Source organism: Anser brachyrhynchus (genome assembly GCF_964034855.1).
Source record: "Anser brachyrhynchus genome assembly, chromosome: 1".
Classification (NCBI taxonomy): domain Eukaryota; kingdom Metazoa; phylum Chordata; class Aves; order Anseriformes; family Anatidae; genus Anser; species Anser brachyrhynchus.
The window spans coordinates 140845951-140869345 of NC_137694.1; the positions used below are offsets into that span (position 1 = coordinate 140845951).

Sequence of the window (23395 nt, forward strand, 5' to 3'; positions counted from 1 at the left end):
CAACCAGCCAACAAACCAGCCAACCAACCCACCAACCAACCAACCAAAAAAAAACACGTAGCAAAACAAAAAATTCATATGGCCTTTAAAATTATTTCGAAAAGAAAGGCTTATCAGCACTGAAGTGATATGAAAGAATCCTCAGGGTAGGCTAATCTCATTTTGTAATGGGGAACTGAAAATTATATCATTATTGTCTGATGCCTAAGGCAAAAGATTTTATCTTATTGCTCCTTATGCAACCAAAAGAATTTGGCAAACAAGACATTTTTTAAAAGTGCCTGATTAAATAACACATTAAAAGTATAGATTTCAGAGGTTGTTGTTTACTACATAAAACACAGCTTCTGTACTTGTAATTGGATGGTGTTTCTTGGGGTCAGGGTAAACACTGCTGTATGCTTATGTGTCCATGAAAGGACCATCATCATTTGTGCTCGTCTTGGAAATACTGTGCAACATGTTGTCCTGAAAAATTTCCAGTGGGTACAATTTTTCTACTGTCACAAAGTGCATAGCCACCTACTGTTTTGAAAGATGATGGGATGAGAAAAGACTGTAATTTTCTTTCATTGCTTTAGCTGTTGTCCTGGAAATGAAAGGATTGAATCAATCTCAAGCAAGACAGAGAGACCTTTGCCAATATAACTACCACATTGTTGTCATCTTCACCAGTGTCTCCCAAAAGAAAGCTGCTGCTATTAAATTTCTGTCTTTCATGGCATTGGGTTCAGAGATAAGGAGTAACTGAAAATAGCACAGATGATCCTTGCTCTGTAAAATGTGTATCTGGAAGTGAGAAGGAATGAAAAACTCCTGTCTCTTAATACAGAAAGCCAACAAGACTGGTGGTCATTGTCAGTTCCTGGTGAGATGACCACAATTTTGAAACCTTTTGGTCTTCCACAGAATCTGCAGCTGGCAGAAATTCTGGCAGAAATTTTCTTGGTCAGGTCAGGTTAATCTAATGCAGTTAAAAAGTAAACATGGTAAATTGCCAGGAGATCTAGTTCTGGAAATTTAGAGCTAGATTATCTCTAAGATACTAAAGATAACACAGTTATTTTTAAGAACTTAAATGAAATTGTGAATTAGGAGTCTCACTGCCCTGGGTTCCCTGTTTGGTGCTGAGGAGACTGGCATTTCCAGGAGGCAGATGTTTATTCAACCACTGAAAATGCCAGACACTCTCTGGCATGTATGTAGGAGCCCTTAACATACAGAAATTCAAGAGCTCAGAGGGATGTCCAAAGATAGGTCAAATGAATTCCGACCTTGGGGCCTCTTGGTTTGTCAATTTTTCTGAAGGCTGAATGGCCCTATTAGCTCATATCTGTCTGGTAATTAATGGTCAGGGTGACTAAGTAATAGCTTGAAAAATTGTATTGCTCACATTTTATTTTTTTTAATGCATTATCTGCCAGTATTTCAATTGTGCTTTGACTATGAAGGAAAGACAACAATAAATTTAAAATAAACTGAAGGAAACAAACAAGGAAATAGTTTCAGTCATTTTCTGCGGTGTTCTGGTGTTCTGACAAATATATTCATATTTCTTTTTCAGGAGATGACATTGAACAAAGCTTTATTCATTAATGCTTCCTATTCAGTATATGATGAAATTATGATATCTCTTGAGACTGAAATGTGCATAGGCCTTCCAATAGTGTGTAGAGAATGCTGCTCTGAAATTTTGGAGCATAAATGAAGATTGCTAGTTCCAGCAATTTCAGAACAGGAGGAGCTTTAATTGTGTAGATTCTATTGGTTTACAAGTTGTAAAATAACAAGAAATATGGATTCAACTCAATTTGAGTAAGTGCACAGTCAGAAATGCACCTGTTGAGGCTGTTCAATTGTGTAGGACTAGATTCTTTAGTGAGCTGAAGAGGTTATAGCTAAGATATTGCTTGAAAGGATTTTGTACATTTGACATTTGAACAGCTGGCATTTATTTGTCTTTTTATCTCTTGCTTTTTTCTTGATTTGCAAAAAGTATGTTTGCAAAAAGAAAAAAAAAGGCTTGAGTTAAAAGTTGACTGAAATCATATTTGAAAGTGACTAGCATTTGAGTTCTGTGTTGCTAGTGTAAGAAAAGTGCAAAAGTATTTATCAGCTACAGTAAGTACTCCGGTAGTTCAAAGGGGACATTTTATGTGGTTTATAGTATTGTGCTAGTTTTCTTCTCAGTATATTTTCTTGGAGGACAACACCTGAAAGTTGTCTTTGTCATAATTCTACTGACAGAGGCAAGCTCTAGGATGCATACAGCTGTGTTGTTCTGGCCATGTAAGTTTGGTTGTACTTTGAGAAAGGAGGTGAAAAGAGCACTTTTCTTCTAGCCTTCCAGGGTCAAAACCCAGGTGTGACTAATATCTATTATCCACAGGATAATTACAGCTATTAAAGGACTGAAACCCCACACTGCAACTAAAAAGTTGGATTTCTTTTGGTGGTCTAATGCTGTAGCTGTTCTGTCTCTTGGCAAGCCTCTTTACATGCCTAATGCAGATTGGACCATGCACAGTGAGAATTACTCATTTATTATTTCCACTGATTCTGCTCAGTAAAATCCTAAACTAGCTGTAAAGCTTCAGGCACAGTGAAGGTATAAATCTAGAAATATTGTTTATATTACTAAATCAACCCTGCCTCTTTGCAATATGAGGGAAAAGTAAAAGCCTTCAATAAAACATTAAAATATATAATTCTTAATTAATATTATGAAAATAGCACCTCTGTAGATCCTTTGAAGTTCAATTATAGTTGCAACAGATCACATTTGTATAAAGCTTTTCAAATTGAAATGTTCAAAAATGTTCAAAAAGTATGTCAGGAACCAAAGTATGGAGTGAAAATACAGCAGTTTTTAAAGAGGAGTACTACTCAGCAACTACTAGTTGAGTACTCACCAACTACTAGTAGGAGTACTACTTCAAAATTAATTGTTGTATACAATGGAATGTAATTGAAACTGTAGGAAAAAAAATCTGTTGAGAGAATATACTTACCTAAGTTTGAATTTAGCCAGAACACTGATATTGCAAGTTTCTGTTGTTTCGAAAGGTCACTGGAGTCTTTTGATGACGTGAAATCCTGAGGCTCAGTTCTATGTCTGTGGGTGAGACACATCTGACTTGGTTAAATTTGTATGTCTCTGTTTATACAACTCAATCCAAATAAAAGCTAGGACCATAGGGAATCAATGAAAGTAGTATGGGATCTTTCAAAAGGAAAAGGCTGCTACTGCTCTTGATTTTAAATGGCAGGCAAGACAAATGAGGAAATTCAGGAAGTGTCTCAGTTTTAAAGATCTGTGTGGTGTTTTAACTTTGTGTGTATTATAACTTTAAATGTTACATATCAAGAAGCAAAATACAGCAGGTATTTTATATTCCTTATCCTAATATCTAATTTCCTTTCTGAATATACTTTACATTGTTTCTGTAGTGTTTGCTGCAATGGGAAGGAGTAATTCAGACTTTAAAGTATGACTCCAGTAAATGGTAGTACTGTTTGCTTGTTCTTAATGAAGAACTCTCTTCAGGTATTAACCGAATGTTTCATTTTTTTTTTGTTGTAGCCCTAAGAACAGTATCATCAGATATGAGCACAAGGAATCTTTTCTCTGCATCGGTATTCAAGGGTCCAAACTAATCTCTTGCTGTTTTATGAAACAGACAAGACCTTCAACCTTCTGTAAAAATCCAAGTGCTGTTTTTCTTAGCTTTTTCATGACATTCAAACTCTGGGGCATCTTCACACTTTTTTGGTATGAAGTTCTGCTTAAAGGCCAGCAGTGCTGTAAAGTCCGTGGCGTGAGAGCCAGGCTCATTACCAGTGTACCTGCAGCTAGAGGAGATTCTCTAATCTTTAAGATTGCTGAAGATAATCCTCTGTGGCATGGAAGAAATAGAGAATAAAGTTGTGAATGTAAAATGTAAAAACAGCTAAACCACAGCGTGTACATTTGATGGACATATCGATGTCTGTATTAAGGAAATATCAGAGGCCTGCTTGGCTTTAAGACACTGAGTTAATAAAGAACCAAAAACCATACTGAACCCAGTCAGTTTTTCTTAGCAAGGCCATTTTTCTAAGCTCGAAAAGAGTTATCTTGGCAGACATATATATATCTATGTATGTATGTTATTTAGGGTAAAATATGAAGTATATGGGGTAGAGGATGCTATTTCATGTCATCTGTACTGATGAGGATTTATAGTTCAGATGGTAGATCTTAGATTTCAAAATGGAAAGGAGAAGAATATGTATGTAATATACAGAATTCAGTTCTATTCAAAAGTGATTTTTCAAAAGAATTTACACCAGACATAAGCTCACTTCATAATAATGCTTACATTGCTGATGAATTTGAAATGACTGTATTAATTGTTTTCAATCTGTGTAAAATAATTGCTTGCTAAAGAGTTCTGCAAATTAGAGAAAGGCGAATGATCAGTGGTGACAGCAGAGATGACATTGAAGACTCCTACAAAGCAAAGTAGAGTTTTGTTTAATTTTATTTACTTGCTTTGTGCATTTATTTATCATAAATTACAAAGGGTTCTTCTTAGAAGCCTTGACCACTTCTGTTTTTAGAATAATATAGAATACTTAAACTCATTATGTTGTATTACTGAGTCGCTGCACTATGAGTATACAGACTCTGCGCAGCTGTCAGCAGAAGAGGTATATTCAGTTAGAAGGTAGCATTTGGGCTAACAGACATAACAAGACAAGGAAGCTATAGCAAGCTTTGAAACTCTAAGTGCAGAAGATAATACTGGTCTATCTCCTCTCCTTCCACTGCAGGCACTTTCCAGACAATACACCTTTTTTTATGTAAAATGGATAACGTGCTGCTTGCAGCAGCGTTGAGTGGTGCAAAAGGAAAAGAAAATCTAGTCTCTGATATAACTGATTTATAGTGATGAATCAGATACTCAATCAGACACTCTGTGTGACACTAAAGAAAGTTATACTTGTACCCTGGATATTACTTACACGTATATTAATATCTGCAACACAATCACAGTTAACACACCTAAAATGAAGAGGGGCACTGAGCAGGAGTTGTGAACTTTTTTAGAGCAAGGCACCTGAACCATAGCAAAGCATAACAGCTAGGCTCCAATTGAAAGTCAATTTGTGTAAAGTTGGAATCTGAATTTTAAACATTGAACACTCTAAAATAACTTAATGGAGGGACATTTAGTTTTGAATAATATTACGTTGTTCTGCTCACCTCCGAAGTATAAAGTTGAATAATATACTTTTATTTCTATATTCCTATGGAACTATTTTTCAACATTTGGTCCCTAGTAGTGCCATGTGTGGAGAAGCTGTGAAACTGAGCAGACAATTTTAACGTCAGTATCTAAAAATCAGAGAGAGAAAAAAAGTGTAAACTAGGATATGTGTGCCCAGGAAAAATTCAGTTTTTCCTGTCATAGAAAAAAGAAAAGAATGAGCATTGAATAAAGCAATAGTTACAGTAACTGTCCAGCTGGCAGTATGGTAGTAGTAGTAAAATAGGGCCAAGGTGTTGAATTGAATGGTTAGGTCAATGAACTCTTTGGAAAAATTAACTCAAAACTGCGATTTACCTTCAGTATTTTCCCTATAAATTTCACATGTAGGCATTTGGACAGAAGTGTCCCATTCAACATGTTTCCAAACAGGTAAAATTAAAAAAATAATAAATTGATATTGTATAATTGAAGTCTGTGACTTATAACTATGTTCAATGAGTTCATGCAGGCCTTTTCCCCTTGCTGCTTATGAGCTGAGAATCCTGGTTATTGTAAGGATTGGTAATGGTTTAAATGGCCTTAATTCTTTATCTCTTTATTGATTGCAAATTTGATTATCCAGGGCTTGTTTATTTTTACACATAAACAATATTAAAAGATATTCAAGAGTTGTACACACTTAAGACATGAATATAAATGGCTCTGTTTAATGAGGCAAATCTGGATTAGATTAGCGTGAAACAGAAAATTAGTGAAAGCTGTGAAGGTTGTCTCCTGTAAGGGTAATAAAAACCATAACTGTTCAGTGTTCACTTCTGTAGCCAGGTTTGATACATTTGCTTGGGATGTGCTTTGATTAGAGAAATGACATATGCTATGGAAAGGAAGCCACACACTTCAGTCAATTTATACTTAACTAAATGGAGTGCATGGAAGACTGCAGAGTTTTGAAAATGTATGGAAATCAGGGAGCTGGCTTCCTTAAATAGGTTTTGTGTAGAAACTATAATGAGATTGTTTACAGCAAAAAGCAGGTCTGAGAAACCTCACCCTGAAATTATTCATGATTCTGTGGTGAACTCCTGGTTTCAAAGTGAGAATATTTGCCTGGGACAAAGCAGTAGACAGAGCTGTGCCTGTGTAAAACTGTGCCTTGCACAGATGTTTGTCCAAGGCCAGGGTAAATCTGCTTTCATGGCTTATGTTGAGTGCTGCATATGTCTTTTACTGTGGCTACAGGACAGTGAATTTTAGCTTTGCCATTGAAATAATTGGATTACAGAAAAATAATAAACACTTTTCTCTACTGGCACATCGCTAAATAATAGCCTTAGCTCAGCAGTTGTTATGAAAGCAGTGTAGTCTTTTTGCTTATGCATTAGCTAGCCAGAGATATAGGGAAAAGAAAATACAGAAAGTCTGTTGGTTAAATCCATGTGTTGCTTGCTGTCTGCTGTTAGGCCATGTGGAGAAGTGGTGTGCTACGCTCAGAAAAAAACTTTTTTTTTTTCCTTTTTTCTCAGAAAAGAGCAATTCTCTTTTAAACTTGCTGTTGCACAAGGTACTATCTCCTTTATATTCTGAGAAACCATTTTTATGAAGGCTGCTCATGCCAGGCAAAATAGCTTTATTGGTGATAATCCCTTCCCTTTGATTTCTCGGTGCTTTGAATAAGAAACACGGATTCTGCCAGACACTTTGAGGGTGATTCTCTAGGCAAACATATTAAGAATGCAGCAGACCCAAGGGTTAGTTTTTTCTTGAGAGGGCAATACCAAAGACTCCTAAGAATTGATGGTACTTAGATGTAATAGATGTGCTGCTACCAAGTAAAACTAACAGCTGAGAATGAGGTTTAAAGTGAGAGGAAACATTACTGATGTAAACTGTCTCTCCCTTTGCTTATTATGGTTCTTCCCCAATTTCCCAGCCCCTTCCTTTGGTAAGATTAATCAGTTCTCCCCAAAGTATTTTTCAGTGCATTGCAGATTGTAGCCATGTGGATGAACTTTGTTTACCAAGGGAGAGGTCTGCTGAGCCAGGGAGGTGCATTAGATACGGTATACCAGTTCTAGGCTTGAATTTAGTAGTCTCTAGTGTAGTCTCTATAGTGCTATAGCAGAGGGTAACAACTGAACACCGTGTTGCGAGAAAGTAGCTGCAAATGGAAGTAAAAGGCTGGAAGAAGCTGATCTGTTGGATACTGCAGGTGTCAAATCAGACTTACCAAACTCTCTCAACATCTTCCCACTTGTTTCTCTAAGTTGGATTGATATAGAAAGACACATTTAAATAAGTAGGTTTTGGTTTTGGATATTTTTTATGGATTTATTTTTAACTACAACTGTTGAATACTTTCTTATACTTAAAATTGATTTTGCATTCCCTAAATATATTCAAAGTAATTTGCTGTGAGAAAAGATACTTTTATGTCACCTTTTCTGGACAGAAATGTTTGAAGACCTTCTATTGTGCTTCTGCAATAATTGTGCAAAGCTAGGGCATGTCCATGGAAAAATGATCATGATCCATAAGGATTCCTTTGTTATTTTCCTCTATATAGCCTATATAGCATTGACATTTTAACTGACATGTCTAGATCTTTCTATGATCACACATCAAAGTGAATATATATATGTATATATTTTTTGCATTAAGGAAAAATGTTTTCTTGATTTCATGGTTATGAATTTTTAAGCATAATTAGCATTGACAATAATGACTGCAGTATACCAAGAAAAAAAGGCAGAATAGGTATGAAAGATAATATTTATGGCTTACCTCAAACATATAATCTACTATGGATATTAGAAATATTGCATTTAATTCATTGTAATGAATATAGTTTCTTGATAACTATATGCTTTGTTATAAAGGATGAGTTATGGTAGTCATCAAAACTGATATACTGGTTATTACGGTGTTGTACTTTGATACAGTTGACCAGTGTGCTATTACAGCTTGAACATACAAGCAAATAGGAGTCTTTGCTATGTTTTTTAAGATTAATTACTCTTAAGGTTGAAGTTGATGTGATGATAAAGTGAAGATTCTGTGAAATCCTAGAAAATGCTCATTCTTCATTTGCATCAATTTGAACAAATTTAATGTGTATAGGTTCCCATGTACATGTACCTAGACTTGACTTATCTGTGATTCAGAGGTCATGGTTTCATTATTTCACTGCTGAGTTAAATGGCTGCCATTGAGATGGATGTTCCTTGGAGGGGAAACAAAAGTTTGCCTTGGCTGTTAATTTCAGTGCGGTTCTTTGAAGCCTGCTGAGCCAATACCTAATTAAACTGCACGCACAGTCTGAACAAATGAAAAAGAAATACCACTTCTTTCAGATAACATTTAAAGTGATGATTTCTCCTCAAGTGAAATCTACTCAGGGAAAACAATTCAATGCTGAAGCAGAAACTCTTTCCATAATAACTCATTATTTGAAGGCATTACTGTAGCACATGTACAGTATCGAAGAGAGTGTGCTGTTTGGAGATCTTGGCTGTATCTTGTCACAGCCATGTGACAAGTATAGTTTCATTCCTGTTTCCTTAATTTGAAACCAGAGCTATATTCCTTGTCTATAGTAATATTATTCTGATGGTGATGTCTAATTGCACTACATGTAGAGCAGAAACCTCTTATGAAATGTTTGGAGGCTGTAGACTAGTGATTAGCTTTGGAATTGAAAATTATTTAAGTGTTCCTGCCTGACTCCTCTAATAACTTCAGCTGTATTAACTTGCTCTGTTTTTGTATTAAGCCACATGCTTTGTGTCTCGCCTTTCTTATGCAAAAGCCTACCAGGAATTCTGGTGTTCTAAGTTCAATTTTATATCTCTGAAGTATTAAAGTAACTAAAATACACTTTTAGTCAAAGACAGGACAAAGAAAACAAGCTCAGTTGCTTTGGAAGGTCAAAGCCTTAAAAACAGCAAGTAGGAGGCAGCTCACCTAGCATAGCTCCTGAGAGAGCAGAAAAAGCAGAAAAAATGGAAAAAAAAAGACGGGTTGGGTCAAGGGGAGGGAACAATTAAAGATATAAAATGTCTATTTGGGGTTGAGGACATGGGGAGATGTTTTCCTTACCTCAAGGAAAAGTATGTGCACCATGGGTGAATACTTAGGGGAATCATACTTCTGCCTTTATTCTGACCTATTCTTTGGTAAACTGAGCTCTGGGTGACCTGAAATGTTTATTAAGTCAAAACAATTAACTGCAACATTAATTACCTTCTGAACAGTTTCTCTCAAAGTCAGACTAGAAGAGTCTCCACTGAGCAGTAATGTTTAACAGGGCCAAAATGAGAAGAGTAACTATATGCCAATGAGAGCAAATGAAGACTTGAGCTTAGAATAAAAGGTTGTTAATGTAGTGATGTATGAAAAAAGAGATGACTTGCCACAGTTTAAAAATAATATCTTCCAGATGCTTACCTCTTTTGTTCAAAATTTCAATGAAGGAATAGAACATAGGTGTCCCAAATCATGCTTTAGAACAGAAATATTTGCCAAAGACATAATTTTGTTGCTTTGTGGAAGTCAAGTATATGAGTTTTCTGAAGTCTAAGATATGACATATGTGAAAACTATAGAACATGGGTCAGTCTTTCTGAATGCTGAATACCTGATTACTTTATGTTGCCACAATGTTGAAAGTTTAGAGAAAAAACAGGAGTAAATTAGTTACTGGAAAAGGCTTAAAAGAAAAAAGAAGAGATATGTAGTTCTCTCAAGAAGATAGATGTGCTTTATAAACATGCACATTTATAAACATTTATAAACATGCACACAAAGGCATTTTTTGCCTTTGAATTTTCCTCTTGTAAGGGGACCTGTGTAATGTAATTTGTTGAAGTTCAGTAAATAAAGGTATTTTCTTCTATGTATTAAAGAAACATTATGGTTTGGCAAACAAAGTATGGTGATCCTTTTGACTTCAGCAAATACATGTGAAACAGATCTAGTCTCTTCCATTGTCTGACATTTTTATTTATTAAAAAAGCAGCACAAAATCCAACCAACAATTAGGTATCATATATATATAAAAGACATTAATTTGCCAATGTCATGCCTGTGTAGGGAAAAAAGGCATCCGTTTTTCTTAACATCCTCAAATGTTAGTTGAAGATATTGCTGCAAAATTCTGTTTTCTTCCCTGTGCTATCTCATCGTTTGTTTTCAGCTCGTCTGATGGCATCTTATTGTAAAAGAAACAAAAAAATCAGCAAGTTTATCTGAATGCAAGTCTCTGGTGTCACTTTGATGACTGTTAGATTGGTGTTATGTTCTTTCCCTATTTTCCTGGCTTATGTAGAGATAGAGAATGATACCAGGCTTATCTTTGAAAGCAATGAACTATTTATAGGATGTAGAAATATTGTCTGTATGTTTCTTTTCAAGTCTATACAACAGAAATTGATTTTTTTTTTTTTTCTAACTGGTACATCTAAGGACGTTAGCACAGAATAAACAGAAGAAAAGTAAGAAACAGAACATGACTATAAACCAGTATTTGTTTTCTGAACTGCAGGTAACGGGACATTGATTGGAGCATCTGCAAATGTTGTTTGTGCAGGAATTGCTGAACAGCATGGTTACGGCTTCTCTTTCATGGAGTTTTTCAGGTAAATTTTAAACTTCTCTCTTTAAAAGTGTCATTTTTTCCTTTAGACACACAATGGATTCTCCAATGGGAAAATCTATCGAAAAGGTCTATAAAATAGATTTGTGTTTCTTTACTGTAAGGGTGACAGAGCACTGACACAGGTTGCCCAGAGAGGTTGTGGAGTCTCCTTCTTTGGAGATATTCAAAACCTGCCTGGATGCGATCCTGTGCAACATGAGTTAGGTGACCCTGCTTGGTAGGGGGCTTGGACCAGATGATCGATCTCCAGAGGTCCCTTCCAACCTCAACCATTCTGTGACTCTGTGTTCCTAATTTGTTTTTGGGAACTGAAATGCCAGCAGAAGATTGATCATGTAATTTTTATGTAGTGTGGATAGAGCGTATAAAGGTGTTGTGATTACAGTGAAACCCTGGGAGAAGGTGGGATGCCCCAGTTCAAACTGAGTAGAACTTCACAATCCCCTTAAGTAAACTGATTTATCTAAAGGCAATTACTATTTTTTGGACCACCTACTCAGCAGCTATAAGTGAAAGTGTAATCAATGGTCAGTAGCAGGTCAAGTTGTAGTTTAATACTGGTGTAATTATTAATTAATAATTGTTTAATAACAACAAGGGAATGACATGAAGCTCTGTCGGGGGAGGTTCGGGTTGAATATTAGGAAAAGGTTCTTCACTGAGAGTCTCTAAATCAAGTCTTCACTGGCTTAGGGAAAGCAGAAACAAAGATGTTTAAAGAGTAACTAGTCCTTTCAGCATTATTCACTGGAATTTACTCTTTGGAAAGACTGAAGATGATACACACATGTTCTGAAGTTACCTTCTGTATGTATGCTTTCAGTGGAAATAATTACTGGGGAAGGCTGTGGTCATTGTGAGGAAAGATGTGAGAACTGAATCCAGAACAGTCACAGGAAGGTAGTATTGGATATTAATTAGCAGAAAGAACATAAAAGCCCACTTTTTCTAGCTTCTCATTCCCTGAGCAGGCAGTTCATGAGTTCTTGCATAACTTGCCTTAGGAAAAGATTTATTTCATTCAAGTGTACCCTGATTCAATATATTCAGAGGCTTCCCCTGGCATTAAGAGGTATTATGTGTAGCTCTTGAGGATTTTGATCTTGCTTACTTTTATTCATGAAGGTTTCCTCAAAGAACAGAGTGATTCTTTTCTGCATTTCTTCCTTGTTTGCCCAGGGTCCCTCATTAGGTTTCACACATCTGATTCAAGGTCTTCTACCAGTATATACTGTCAGTATCTTAGAGAATGTTTTGGTGTTGTTGAACTCAGGTCTGGGAACGATAAGGTAGAGTCCCTATGAATATGGATCAGGGGGATGGTCAACAAGGTGGACATCCTGGTGGGAGTCTGTCATAGACCGCCAAACCAGGATTAAGAGATGGGTGAGGCATTCTACGAGCAGCTGGTGGAAGTTGCGCAATCACCAGCACTTGTTCTCATGGGGGACTTCAGCTTCTTGAACATATGCTGGAAATACAATACAGCCCTGAGGAAGCAGTCTAGGAGGTTCCTGGACTGTGTGGAAGACAGCTTCCTGACTCAGCTGGTTAGTGAGCCTACCAGAGGGAGTGCCCCGCTAGACCTGCTGTTCACAAATAGAGAAGGACTGGTGGGAGATGTGGTGGTCAGGAGCTGTCTTGGGCAGAATGACCACAAAATGGTAGTTCTCTATTCTTGGTGAAGTCAGGAGGGGCATCAGTAAAACTGCTACCTTGGACTTCTTCAGGGCAGACTTTGAACTGTTCAGGATGCTGGTAGGCAGGGTGTCTTGGGAGTCACTCCTGAAGGGCAGAGGGATCCAGAAAGGCTGGATGCTCCTCAAGAAGGAAGTCTTAAAGGTGCAGGAGCAGGCTGTCCCTGTGTGCCATAAGATGAGCTGGTGGGGAAGAAGACTGGCATAGCTGAGCAGGAAACTTTTTCTGAGTTTCTGGGAGAAAAAGAGAGTCTATGTCTCGTGGAAGAAGGGACAGGCAACTCATGAGAGTACAAGGAAGCTGCCAGCATTTGCAGAGAGAAAATCAGGAAAACCAAAGCCCAGCATGAGCTCAACCTGGCCACTATGGTTAAGGATAACAAAAAATGTTTTTACAAATATATTAACACTAAGAGGAGGGTCAAGGAGAATCTCTATCCTTTACTGGATGCAGGGGGAAACGTGACTACTAAGGATAAGGAAAGGGCTGAGGTTCTTAATACCTTCTTTACATCTGTTTTTACTAGCCAGACCACTTATCCTCAGGTTACTCAGCCTCCCAACCTGGAAGTTTGGGATGGGGAGCAGAAGAAACCCCCCATAGTTCAGGTGGAAACAGTTAGAGACCTGCTGCTCCACCTGGACTGTCACAAGTCCATGGGGCCAGATGGGATCTACCCGAGGGTGCTGAGAGAGCTGGTAGATGTGATTGCTGGGTCGCTTTCCATCATCTATCAGTGGTCATGGTCATCCAGAGAGGTTTTGGATGACTGGAGACTTGCTAATGTGACACCCATCTGTAAGAAGTGTCAGAAGGAGTACCTGAGGAACTATAGGCCTGTCATCCTGACCTTGGTGCCATGAAAGTTGATGGAGCGGGCCTTCTTGAATGCAATCACACAGCATGTGCAGAACAACTGGGGGCTCAGGCCCAGTCAGCATGGGTTCATGAAAGGCAAGTCCTGCCTGACCAACCTCATCTCCTTCTATGACCGGGTGACACACCTGGTAGATGAGGGAAAGGCTGTTTAGTCTACCTAGACTTCAGCAAGGCCTTTGACACAGTCTCCACCAGTATTCTGGAGAATCAGGCAGCCCATGGCTTGGACAGGTACACTCTTGGCTGGGTTAAAAACTGGTTGGACAGCCAGGCCCAGAGAGTGGTGGTGAATGGAGTGAAATCCAGCTGGTGACTAGTCACCAGTGGTGTTCCCCAGGGGTCAGTGTTCGGGCCCATCCTCTTTAATATCTTTCTTGATGATTTGGATGATGGAATTGAGTGCACCCTCAGTAAGTTTGCAGATGACACCATGTTGGGGAGAAGTGTCAATCTGCCGGAAGGTAAGGAGGTTCTGCAGAGGGACCTGGACAGGTTGAATCAACGGGCAGAGGCCAATGGGATGGGTTCCACATGGCTAAGTGCCAGGTCCTGCACTTTGGTCAAAACAACCCCATGCAATGCTACAGGCTTGAGGTAGAGTGGCTGGAAAGCTGTGCAGAGGAAAAGGACCTGGGGGCACTTATTGATGCTCACCTGAACATGAGCCAGCAGTGTGGCCAGGAAGGCCAATGGCATCCTGGCTTGTATCAGGAATAGCGTAGCCAGCAGGACCAGGGAGGTGATCATCGCCCTGTACTCTGGTGAGGCTGCACCTCGAGTACTGTGTTCAGTTTTGGGCTCCTCACTACAAGAAAGATGTCGAGGCTCTAGAGTATGTCCAGAGAAGGGCTACGAAGCTGGTGAAGGGTCTGGAACACAAATCCTATGAGGACTGACTGAGGGAACTGAGGTTGTTTAGTCTGGAGAAGAGGAGGCTCGGGGAGACCTTATTGCTCTCTACAGGTACCTGAAAGGAATCTCTGGGAAGCTGGGGGTTGGCCTCTTCTCACAGATAAGTAGCGATAGGACTAGAGGGAATGGCCTCAAGTTGCACCAGGGGAGGTTTAGGTTGCAAATTAGGAGAAATTTCTTCTCAGAAAGAGGGTTTAGGCATTGGAATGGGTTGCCCGGGGAGGTGGTGGAGTCACCATCCCTGGGGGTGTTTAAAGAAAGGTTGGTTGTGGTGCTTAGGGACATGGTTTAGCGGGTGACATTGGTAGCAGGGAGATGGTTGGGCCAGATGATCTTGGAGGTCTTTTCCAACCCTAATGATTCTATGATTTTGTGATTCTATCTCATCTTGCAAATCTTTGGAAGTCACCAGGGAAAATTCATGTATACCATGCATGTGGAGATGATGACCTTCTGCTCCTGACTTTTGCCAAGGTGTAATCAGGGCAAGTGTAGACTGTTACTGGTGTGTCCTTCTCAGGTGTTTCCATGCAGGAAATCTATCTGACCAGACATGTCTGTCTCAGATGGTGTTCAGAGTCACACATCACAGTACACTACTTCCCATACCTGCAAGCTTCTTCCTCTCTACCTGTAAACTAAGCTCAAATTATGCAACTGTGTTTGAGGGGCCTTTGTTAGAAGTAGTTTTTTTGCGAACCATATTTTGTGATGGTGGTCTGAGGAGGAGAAGTGAGCAAGGTTGGGGAGCAAATCTGGTGAGTGCACCTTGACATAACAGAGGTGGAGGTGCCTAGTGACCAGGACATCCTGGTGACTCTCTATCCATTCAGAACCACATCTAATTGCTTCCTCCCCTGGATCAAGAGTCCTTCCTTCCCCAAAGATCTGGGGATGCGTATCTTGTTCCAGACTGCCAGCTGGTTGTTTGACCATACCCTTGGTGTCCTATCCTCACAACCCAAGCAACTCAGACCCATGTGCTGGAAGTGCTGTTCTGGTGGAATAGGATGGCATTTAAGTGGAAAAAAATTATCCTGGGAAAGGAGGGAGAAAGACATAGATCCGCCTTACCAGCGGTGAAGGAACTTTAATCAGCCCAGTGTCCAGAGGACACTGCTGGTTTAGGAGATACAAGGTGCCAACCACACATATCTGGCTGTGACTGTGCTGGCCAGTGTCACCAAGTATCTTACCCAGAATGTATTTAGTCCTTCTTCCTTTTTCCCACCTTTCCCATCAACATACATAGAAACCAGTTCTGTCAGAACTGTGCTCAAAAGGGGAGGAGCAAAACTGCCTTTGAGAAAATATTACTCAATTGCCGTGGATTCAATGTGTTGTTTCTGGTTCTTGCGAGCTTTTCTTGATACCTCACTGTGCTGGTATCTCGATACCTCGCTATTGCTGGTATCTTAATAAGAAGATTCCCATCTCACTTAGAATATATGAAAACCATAAAAATCTTTTTTAGAACCATGAAAATTCATGTATTTTAACCATTGAGTCCATCATACATGGTAGTAGGGCAACAAAAAGGGGCTTCTACGGGTATATCAGCAACAAAAGGAGGACTAGGGGAAACAGGAGCCTATTTCTGAATGAGATAATGACCTGCGGACAAAGGAAAGGGAGAGGTACACACTACTATGGTCATTGGCACAATGTTCAGCTGGAGGCCAGTCACTAGTGGTGGTTCCCAAGGTGGTTGTGATCTTCAGTGGTGCCTTCCAACCTCAACCATTCTGGAATTCAGCATTTAATGATCACAAGAAATCTGAAGGCAAATAACAAATAACTGCCAAGATCACAAGTAGCAATTTCCTTAAAGATGCTCTTGGGTTTTGGACCCAGTCCAACTAAATTACAGTCCTCTTTCACCTTGGAAACAGCTCCATAAAACTGTATTTATATCCTTTAATCTTTCTCCTGAAAAATCTTATTTATACTCTATTTTTTCATTATCCTTCTAGTAATTTTAAGGTAGGGCTGAACACAGTACTCCAGGCAGTGTCCCCTTGTTTTTTTCCCATGTTACAAAGCTAAGGTGAAATATGAAGTAAAGAGTTATTTGCTTTTTGTTGTTGTTTATCTATGCCATTTAAAGTTCACATTTTACTATTTACTGTTAAGTCAAAGATTCTTTCAGCTTTCATGTTACCTCCTTTCACTGAGCATGAATATTTCTGTTCCACCTGCCTGGCCTCCAGTTCTTTTTTTTTTCTTTTTTTTTTTTTTCCCCACATCTTGTTTCTAACATATTATCAATGGGCAGAGATAAAAGGAAATGATGTGATCTATTAAGTCAGTTATAAGATGGACACAAAGATAAATATTAAAGCATAAAAATAGATATAATTGTCAGTCAGTGGGGACTGGAAAAGAAGATAGGGAGTGGTGGGCTATTTGCTGTATATGGTCAAGGGTAGACATCAGAGCAAAAAATGAACGTTACGCCTCTGAAGAGAAATACAATTTTGTTTGGTAGTCTGAGGTTGGAAGGGACTTTAACGAACATCTAGTTCCAACTTCCCTGCCATAGGCATGGATGCCACCCACTAGATCAGGTCACCCGGGGTCTAACCTGGTCTCAAAACACCTCCAGGGATGAGGCATCCACAACCTTTCTGGGCAACCTGTTCCACTGTCTCACCACCCTCTGAGTGAAGAATTTCCTCCTAACCTCTAATCTAAATCTCCCCTCTTTTAGTTAAAACCATTCCCCCTTGTCATGCCGTTATCTGATTGAGCAAGGAGTTGCTCTCCATCTTTTTCATAAAAGTCCCCTTTAAGTACTGAAAAGCCACAATGAGTTCACCCTGGAGCCTTCTCTTCTTTAGCTTTCTCTTCTTCTCTTTTTTGATGTGAAGGTAATTACTGAGTGACAGCATATATAAGTAAGCAGAAGACAGGGAAAGATAATATGCATAGTATGATTTTTAGTCTGGCTATCAGAGAAACTTGCAATCATAAACAAGACAATTAACATAAATGAGGGCAGCCCGTTTAATAGTGATACTATTTCTTTTAGCAAATGGTCAAATAAAGACAGTATAGTCTTCTTGCCTGAATGATTTCCAGAGGTTAACATAGAGATTTTATATCTATCAAGGGTGTAGAAAGTTTTGTTTTTCTTGAGAAATAAAAGAAGATAGAGAGCATTGAAGATGTCTCTTCTAATCGAGGTACTGCATTTTTTGTTAGCTTTAAATTTTTACCAATCTGTCTCTGAGTTTGTTTTTCATATAGCATTACACTGGGTCAATCTGCCCTATGGATTATGAAAATAACCCACAGAAATCTTTTTGTTACCAATGAAAAATTTGCTTCTTACTTTCACAGCATAAGAAGTGCTCATTGCTGTAGGGTCTGTAATTATCTGTTTCTACATGCTAATAAAATTGCCAGCTTGATTTTTAATCTTCTCTTTAAGAAATGCATTTATAGCCTTTTAAATGTACGTGGTATTTCAGACATAAAATAAGACATGTTCCATCATCATGCTTCAGTACTATACCAATCACCACTGTGTGTCTGTGATACATAATGTGATTTAAAAAAATAACAAAAAACAGATAAATGCTCAAGCTATATGACAGGAGAAGAAAGTGGGGATTATAGGAAATACTCTAATTTTATTTAATGTAAATTTTGTCTGACTGTGAATATATCATGGTGTAGAATATATAGGCAAAAGAAGAGTGGATTGGATAACTATGTATTAGGATGAGTATATGGGAGAGATGATTTGATACATGAGTCTGCCTGGAAGAACACTGTATGAGCCCAAGGGACCTAATTTAGATAACAGTGTTAAACTTAGCTGGGCATGATCCTGCAAGTGTTGTGCATATTTTCAGGTTTTGCGTTTTTCTGTTGTCACTTTCCCTTCATATGGTATCTGAAGAGCTGAATTAATATTCTCTGTCTTCACTGGGAGTAACAATTATTTGGAAGTGTCAAAAAATATTGGTTTCTGATAATAGCTTACTAAAAAATGTTCTCAACATAGGATTTATCTTGGGAGTTATTCACAGCAAAAATATTTACAGTAGTATATCCCTGCTTGTATCCCTTTATCCCTGCATGAGAGCAATCATAGAATCACAGAATGGCTTGGCTTGGAAGATCGCTTAAAGGTCACTTAGTTCCAACCCCCATGCCATAGGCAGGGATGCCACCCACTTGATCAGGTTGGCCCCATCCAACCTGGCCTTGAACACCTCCAGGGATGGGACATCCACAACTTCTCTGGTGATCATCCATAATGACTGTGAAACAGTGCTTCCTGTGGAAATTATCATTCATGCACGTGGGAGGACAAATGTGATGTCCTTTGGTACCCCCGTGTATCCTATTTACATGATTTAATAAAAATTACTTAAAAAGCAAACAAACAAACCCAACACTGTGCTCTGTAAAGCCATATAAATGGCTTGATTATGTGTTAGATATTAGTAGTCCTGTTCATTCCATTTCAATTAGTGTCATTTTTCCTTCTTTCCTTGTTATTAACACTACTCTATGCTAAACACTGTTGGTGGTTTAAGGCTGATTCTGGTCAGAATAAAAACAGCCCTGTTACCTTGGATGTGGACTTTAGTGGTGGAGACTTCAGTTGAGCAATGTGGCATTCAAACTCCTGAATACAATTCACCTCTGGGCTTTCTATCAGCTGTGAAGCTCCAGAACATAGGTTTTTGGGATGCTTAAAGTTCAATGATTCAATGAACTGCTGTGGAAAGGTTAATGAGAAAGACACACAGGTTAGCTTCATCTCATTTCCCACAACTTTTATGATGAGTAAGGAAGAGTAATGGGTTAAATGGGTCATGGGTTAAATGCTGATATTTGACATGATAACAGACTTCTGCTCAGATAAGTATAAACACAACACTTCAAACAAGATCTCTCAACAAACACATTAATTCAATTTGTGCAAGTTTTTGTTTTACAACTATTGCTTCATAAAACTTCTATCTTTGAAAATCCGTTTTTTTTTAGGTTTATTGCATCATCTTTTTTGGCTTTATCTTGGTTTCTTTGCATATGTATGGAAAACATTAGAAGTTTTATTTGAAGTACCTTATTTTAATCATAAACTTAAAATCCATTTATACATGAAAATATTTATTAATACACTTAGGGAAATGAGTTTAAAAAATATACTCTAGACTTTAACATCCTATTCACTGTTGTACTAGGAAGGGCAAAGCTTTAGACTATCTGTTGATTTTTCAGCTGATCTTTCATTGAGGTAGAAAGGTAGTAAATTTTTCAGTGTTAGATTCTAGGCTGGGCTTGTTAAGAAGAATGCCAGTTTTCTTTCAGCTATCCAAGAATAACCATTGTAAGATTTTAAATTGTCAGCACTGGCCAAATGAGTGCTCTTCAATAAGCAAATGCCACATTAACGTCCATGTCAGTTGATTAAAGTGAACTTTGTTTATTTTAAATAGTTGTATACTCCATGAACTTAAGTATTCTTGCAATAGTGGAGTACAAACCATTTTAAGAATAATTCATGAGTTATAAGTGTTTATGAATGTTTCTTTTGATTTTTATTTAAGGATAAGAAATACCATAAATGGAAAGATGAACTATTGTGTTTTGTCACGTTTTTAGGAAAAAAAAAAGAGGAAAAATACTATTTTGAGACCTTAATTATGGAGATATTTCCTTTTCGAACTTGAAATGCGAGTTTTCTGTACCATGTGAAGTTTTACATGGAGTTAACAAACTTATATCTTCTAACTAAAGTAAATATCTTTGAATTCTTTGGCCTGTGCATTGTTTTTCCTTCTCTTTTTGCTGTGAAGTCTTCTGGATTAAAAAATCACTTTTCAGAAAAAATAGATGAAATCTAACTAGTTAATCTTATTTTAAGCTGTGTAAGATTCTGTTATTCATTTTTTTATTTATATTTTTATTGTTTTATCTTTTGAAGACTATGAAATGAGTTCATATCATTCTCAAAGATCTGAAAAAGGGCTTCTTGAAAACAATTGCAATAATTAATTTTCTTTATTGGGCTCTATAGGAAGCACTGATTCTCCAGGAATATACATACCACTTTGCTATCGTGGGGTATTCTCACAAAGTAGTGTCTAACTGGAGTTAAAGGGACTTAACAGTGCAAGGAGCAGATATGATGTAACATGGTCCTTCACCTTGGCCTTGACCATAAGTCTTCCAGTTTGAGAAATGGGTTCGAATGTACTGCATCTCCAATCTAGCATTTCTATTTCTGTTTCCTTCCTGTAGAAACCAAAGGGGAGAAGGTAAGGGGAGAAGAGGTGAGGAGGGAGAAAAAAGGATAAGAGATGCCTTTGTGTGCCCAGGTCTCATTTCACGTTGGAGCTGGTACATAGCTAGAACACAGCTCACTTAGAGACTGCTCATGTTCTGGTGCAAGGCTTCTCATGCTGCTATTAACAGCAAGCAAAATGTCTCACTTTTACTCCTAGCTTCTTATTCTTCATCTGTATTTGTCTTAGCCCTCTTCTCAACTGCCGTGGTGTTAACTGTGAAATTTAATATGTTTTGACATAAAGATGAACACTGAAGCACAAGTAAAATCAAATGCGTGTCAGGATGGAGTGATGCTTGTAGCTAACACAGACAAAAATTGTGATTTCTTATATTGCATTTTTTTGCCTTTACAATAGGGCAGTCCAAAAAAAAAAAAAATGATCACTTCTAATATGGTGGTTTTAACCAGTATCTGTGGAAGAGAAGTTCACCATCGCCTTAGCTCAGTATTTGTGAAAGACTTAAAATCTTTTCTTGTTTCTTTACACTCTACTTTAATGCTGAAGTTTTTATAGATGATATTTTCCCTATAACAATTGCACATGAATTGTCTGAATTAATGCTTCCTTCAACTTACAGAGCTATGATGGTTGCCACATAAGCAGATATTACACTAAGAAAGATATTTATTTATAGGGTGATTTTTTGTTGTTGTTGTTTAGACTATATTATATTTTTACATTTATTTTTTCTGATAATCTGCAAAGAAAACTGAAGAGAAGATAAAGTCATACTGCATTCAGGTGGGTGAGATACAGTATGGTGTGAAAGTTTTACAAAGCCCTTCCCCAAACCAATCTTTTTAAGTGAATAGAACTGCACTTCAAGAATCTTGCCTTAAAAAATATCCCCAAAGCCCAGGGTTTTAGTTGCAGACTTTAATTTATGCTGAAAAGTGTATTTGAAAATCAGAATGTCTGCTCCAAAGAATAATGCAGTGCTTCTTCAGTGTCTCTTTAAATAGCAGTCATGTAAAAACTTAAAGAATGAAATGCTAGAAAAACCTGCAGGGAACAATTTTTCACTTGTAGGTGGTGGAGTTTGAATAAAACTCCTTTCGTCTGACCATGAGGGTTCATATTTTAACACTACTAATATTGGCTGAGATCAGTTGAGACTATTTACCTTTCTAGCAGGCTTTTAAAAGGCAAGTAAATTACCACATTTTTCATTTCACTGAATTTGATTTCTACCAGATACTCAAACTATTTTGAGTGGTACTGTATCTAAACGTACAGCATTTCATGGTTAGATATAAGGTCTTATAATTAAAATGTGTTATCCAGTTTTAGGAGCATGTGGAGTGAAAACAGGAAGGCTCTCTAAGTGATTAAACTTCTACACCATCAAGGCAGGAGCTAATTTGGAGCCTTGTGCTGTAGTTTATGCTTTCTGTTGAGGTGCATATGCTTTTATTAAAAGCTAAAAAGCACAAAGTGAAGTTCATATGTACCATTATGCTGTTAGGCTTTTCATGATTGTGGTTGAAAAATAAGATAATAATAATAATAAATGAACAAACTTGGAAACTGTTCATTCAGAGAGATTTTCTGTAGTTAAGAGGTCAGTGCATTATTTTCTGAGATAATTCATCAATGTCAGTAGTGTTAATGAAGATGTGGGACAAGTGTCAAGTATTATTCTGTCCACATCTCTACTGCCATTGTGATCTAGCACTTGTGTTTTGTTGTAGATCACTAAATGAAAAGTGTGCCAGTGCCTTACATGCTGTGAGTAGGCCCAAGTGAGAAGAGAGGAGAGAGCATCTTCATTCTCTTTCTAGTTACACTACTCACTGATAATCATGCGTAGCCTCATATTGCCTGCTTTTTAACAAGCTAATATCAGAGGAATATTTCTGGCAAGAAGAGAAGTAGGACTTAAATAGCCTTTGATACTTTCCCTCACCATGTCTTGAAGCTAGAAGCTGGTCTGAATTTCTTCTTGTTACCATCTCAGTTCATATAGCACAAGGAAAAGGTAAGGGCCTACTTTTGATAGATGTGGTTCCTAGCTAGCTTGTGTGCTGTATAGTGCTGAAAAAGCTGTGTTACACAAAGGGAAAAATATAATAGTGCAAATTGTTAATCTTAGTTTCCTTTATTTATTTATTTATTTATTTTCTGAAATGGACAGATTATTTTTGAAATCTACGGTGGGTTAATCTTGGATGGTTGCCAGTTACCCACCAAGCCACTCTGTCGTTCATCTCCCTCAGATGGGTTTTCTGCCTTTCAGGTGGTCAGAACAAATCCTGCCTTTCCGTAGCCATTTGTTATGGCCCTGCAGGACAGTGTAAATAGCATACATATGAAGAAGAAGAAGTGAACTAACAATAATCCTGCTAAATATTCCAAGATCTTTGTTTATAGACTTGTGTATGGAACAGGTTTTATTGGAAACATTTCTGTCTTTTGCTTCAGTTTCACAGCCATGTATTTTAATCTCTTTCCCTGTTTTTCTGCCTGAAAGACAGTGGCTACTGCATAGGTTTCTCTCGATCTTGCAAATTTTTTTTATTCTCACAGCGTGTGAGAACCTTCTGGAAAGGTTCTAAATTGTTGCCTTTTGCTGAAGTTCTTGCCTTTTAAAAAGCAAATTTGGAATCTGTACTGAAACACTGTTATTTTGCTTTGTTATAAAACTGAATATTTGCCTTACCCAGGTGTTGGCCAGACTGAAAAAA

The 23395-nt window shown here is 37.9% G+C and overlaps 1 protein-coding gene and 1 long non-coding RNA gene across 6 annotated transcripts in view; both read left to right on the forward strand.

Moving 5' to 3' along the window:
- Window positions 1-23395, forward strand: part of OCA2 (OCA2 melanosomal transmembrane protein) — a 205771-nt gene that overhangs the window by 155092 nt on the left and 27284 nt on the right. For 4 of the 5 annotated variants that reach the window (XM_080585517.1, XM_080585520.1, XM_080585518.1 and 1 more), the window contains one exon: window positions 10795-10888. In XM_080585517.1, the coding sequence (XP_080441643.1) occupies window positions 10795-10888 (94 nt within the window). Of the gene's footprint in view, window positions 1-10794; window positions 10889-21416; window positions 21453-23395 lie in introns of all 5 variants that reach the window. The other variant, XM_080585519.1, reaches the window with a different exon arrangement.
- LOC308192227 lies at window positions 1881-5009 on the forward strand. The gene is made up of 3 exons (XR_013948653.1): window positions 1881-2608; window positions 3067-3121; window positions 3584-5009. It is a non-coding gene; the product is annotated as an uncharacterized lncRNA (long non-coding RNA).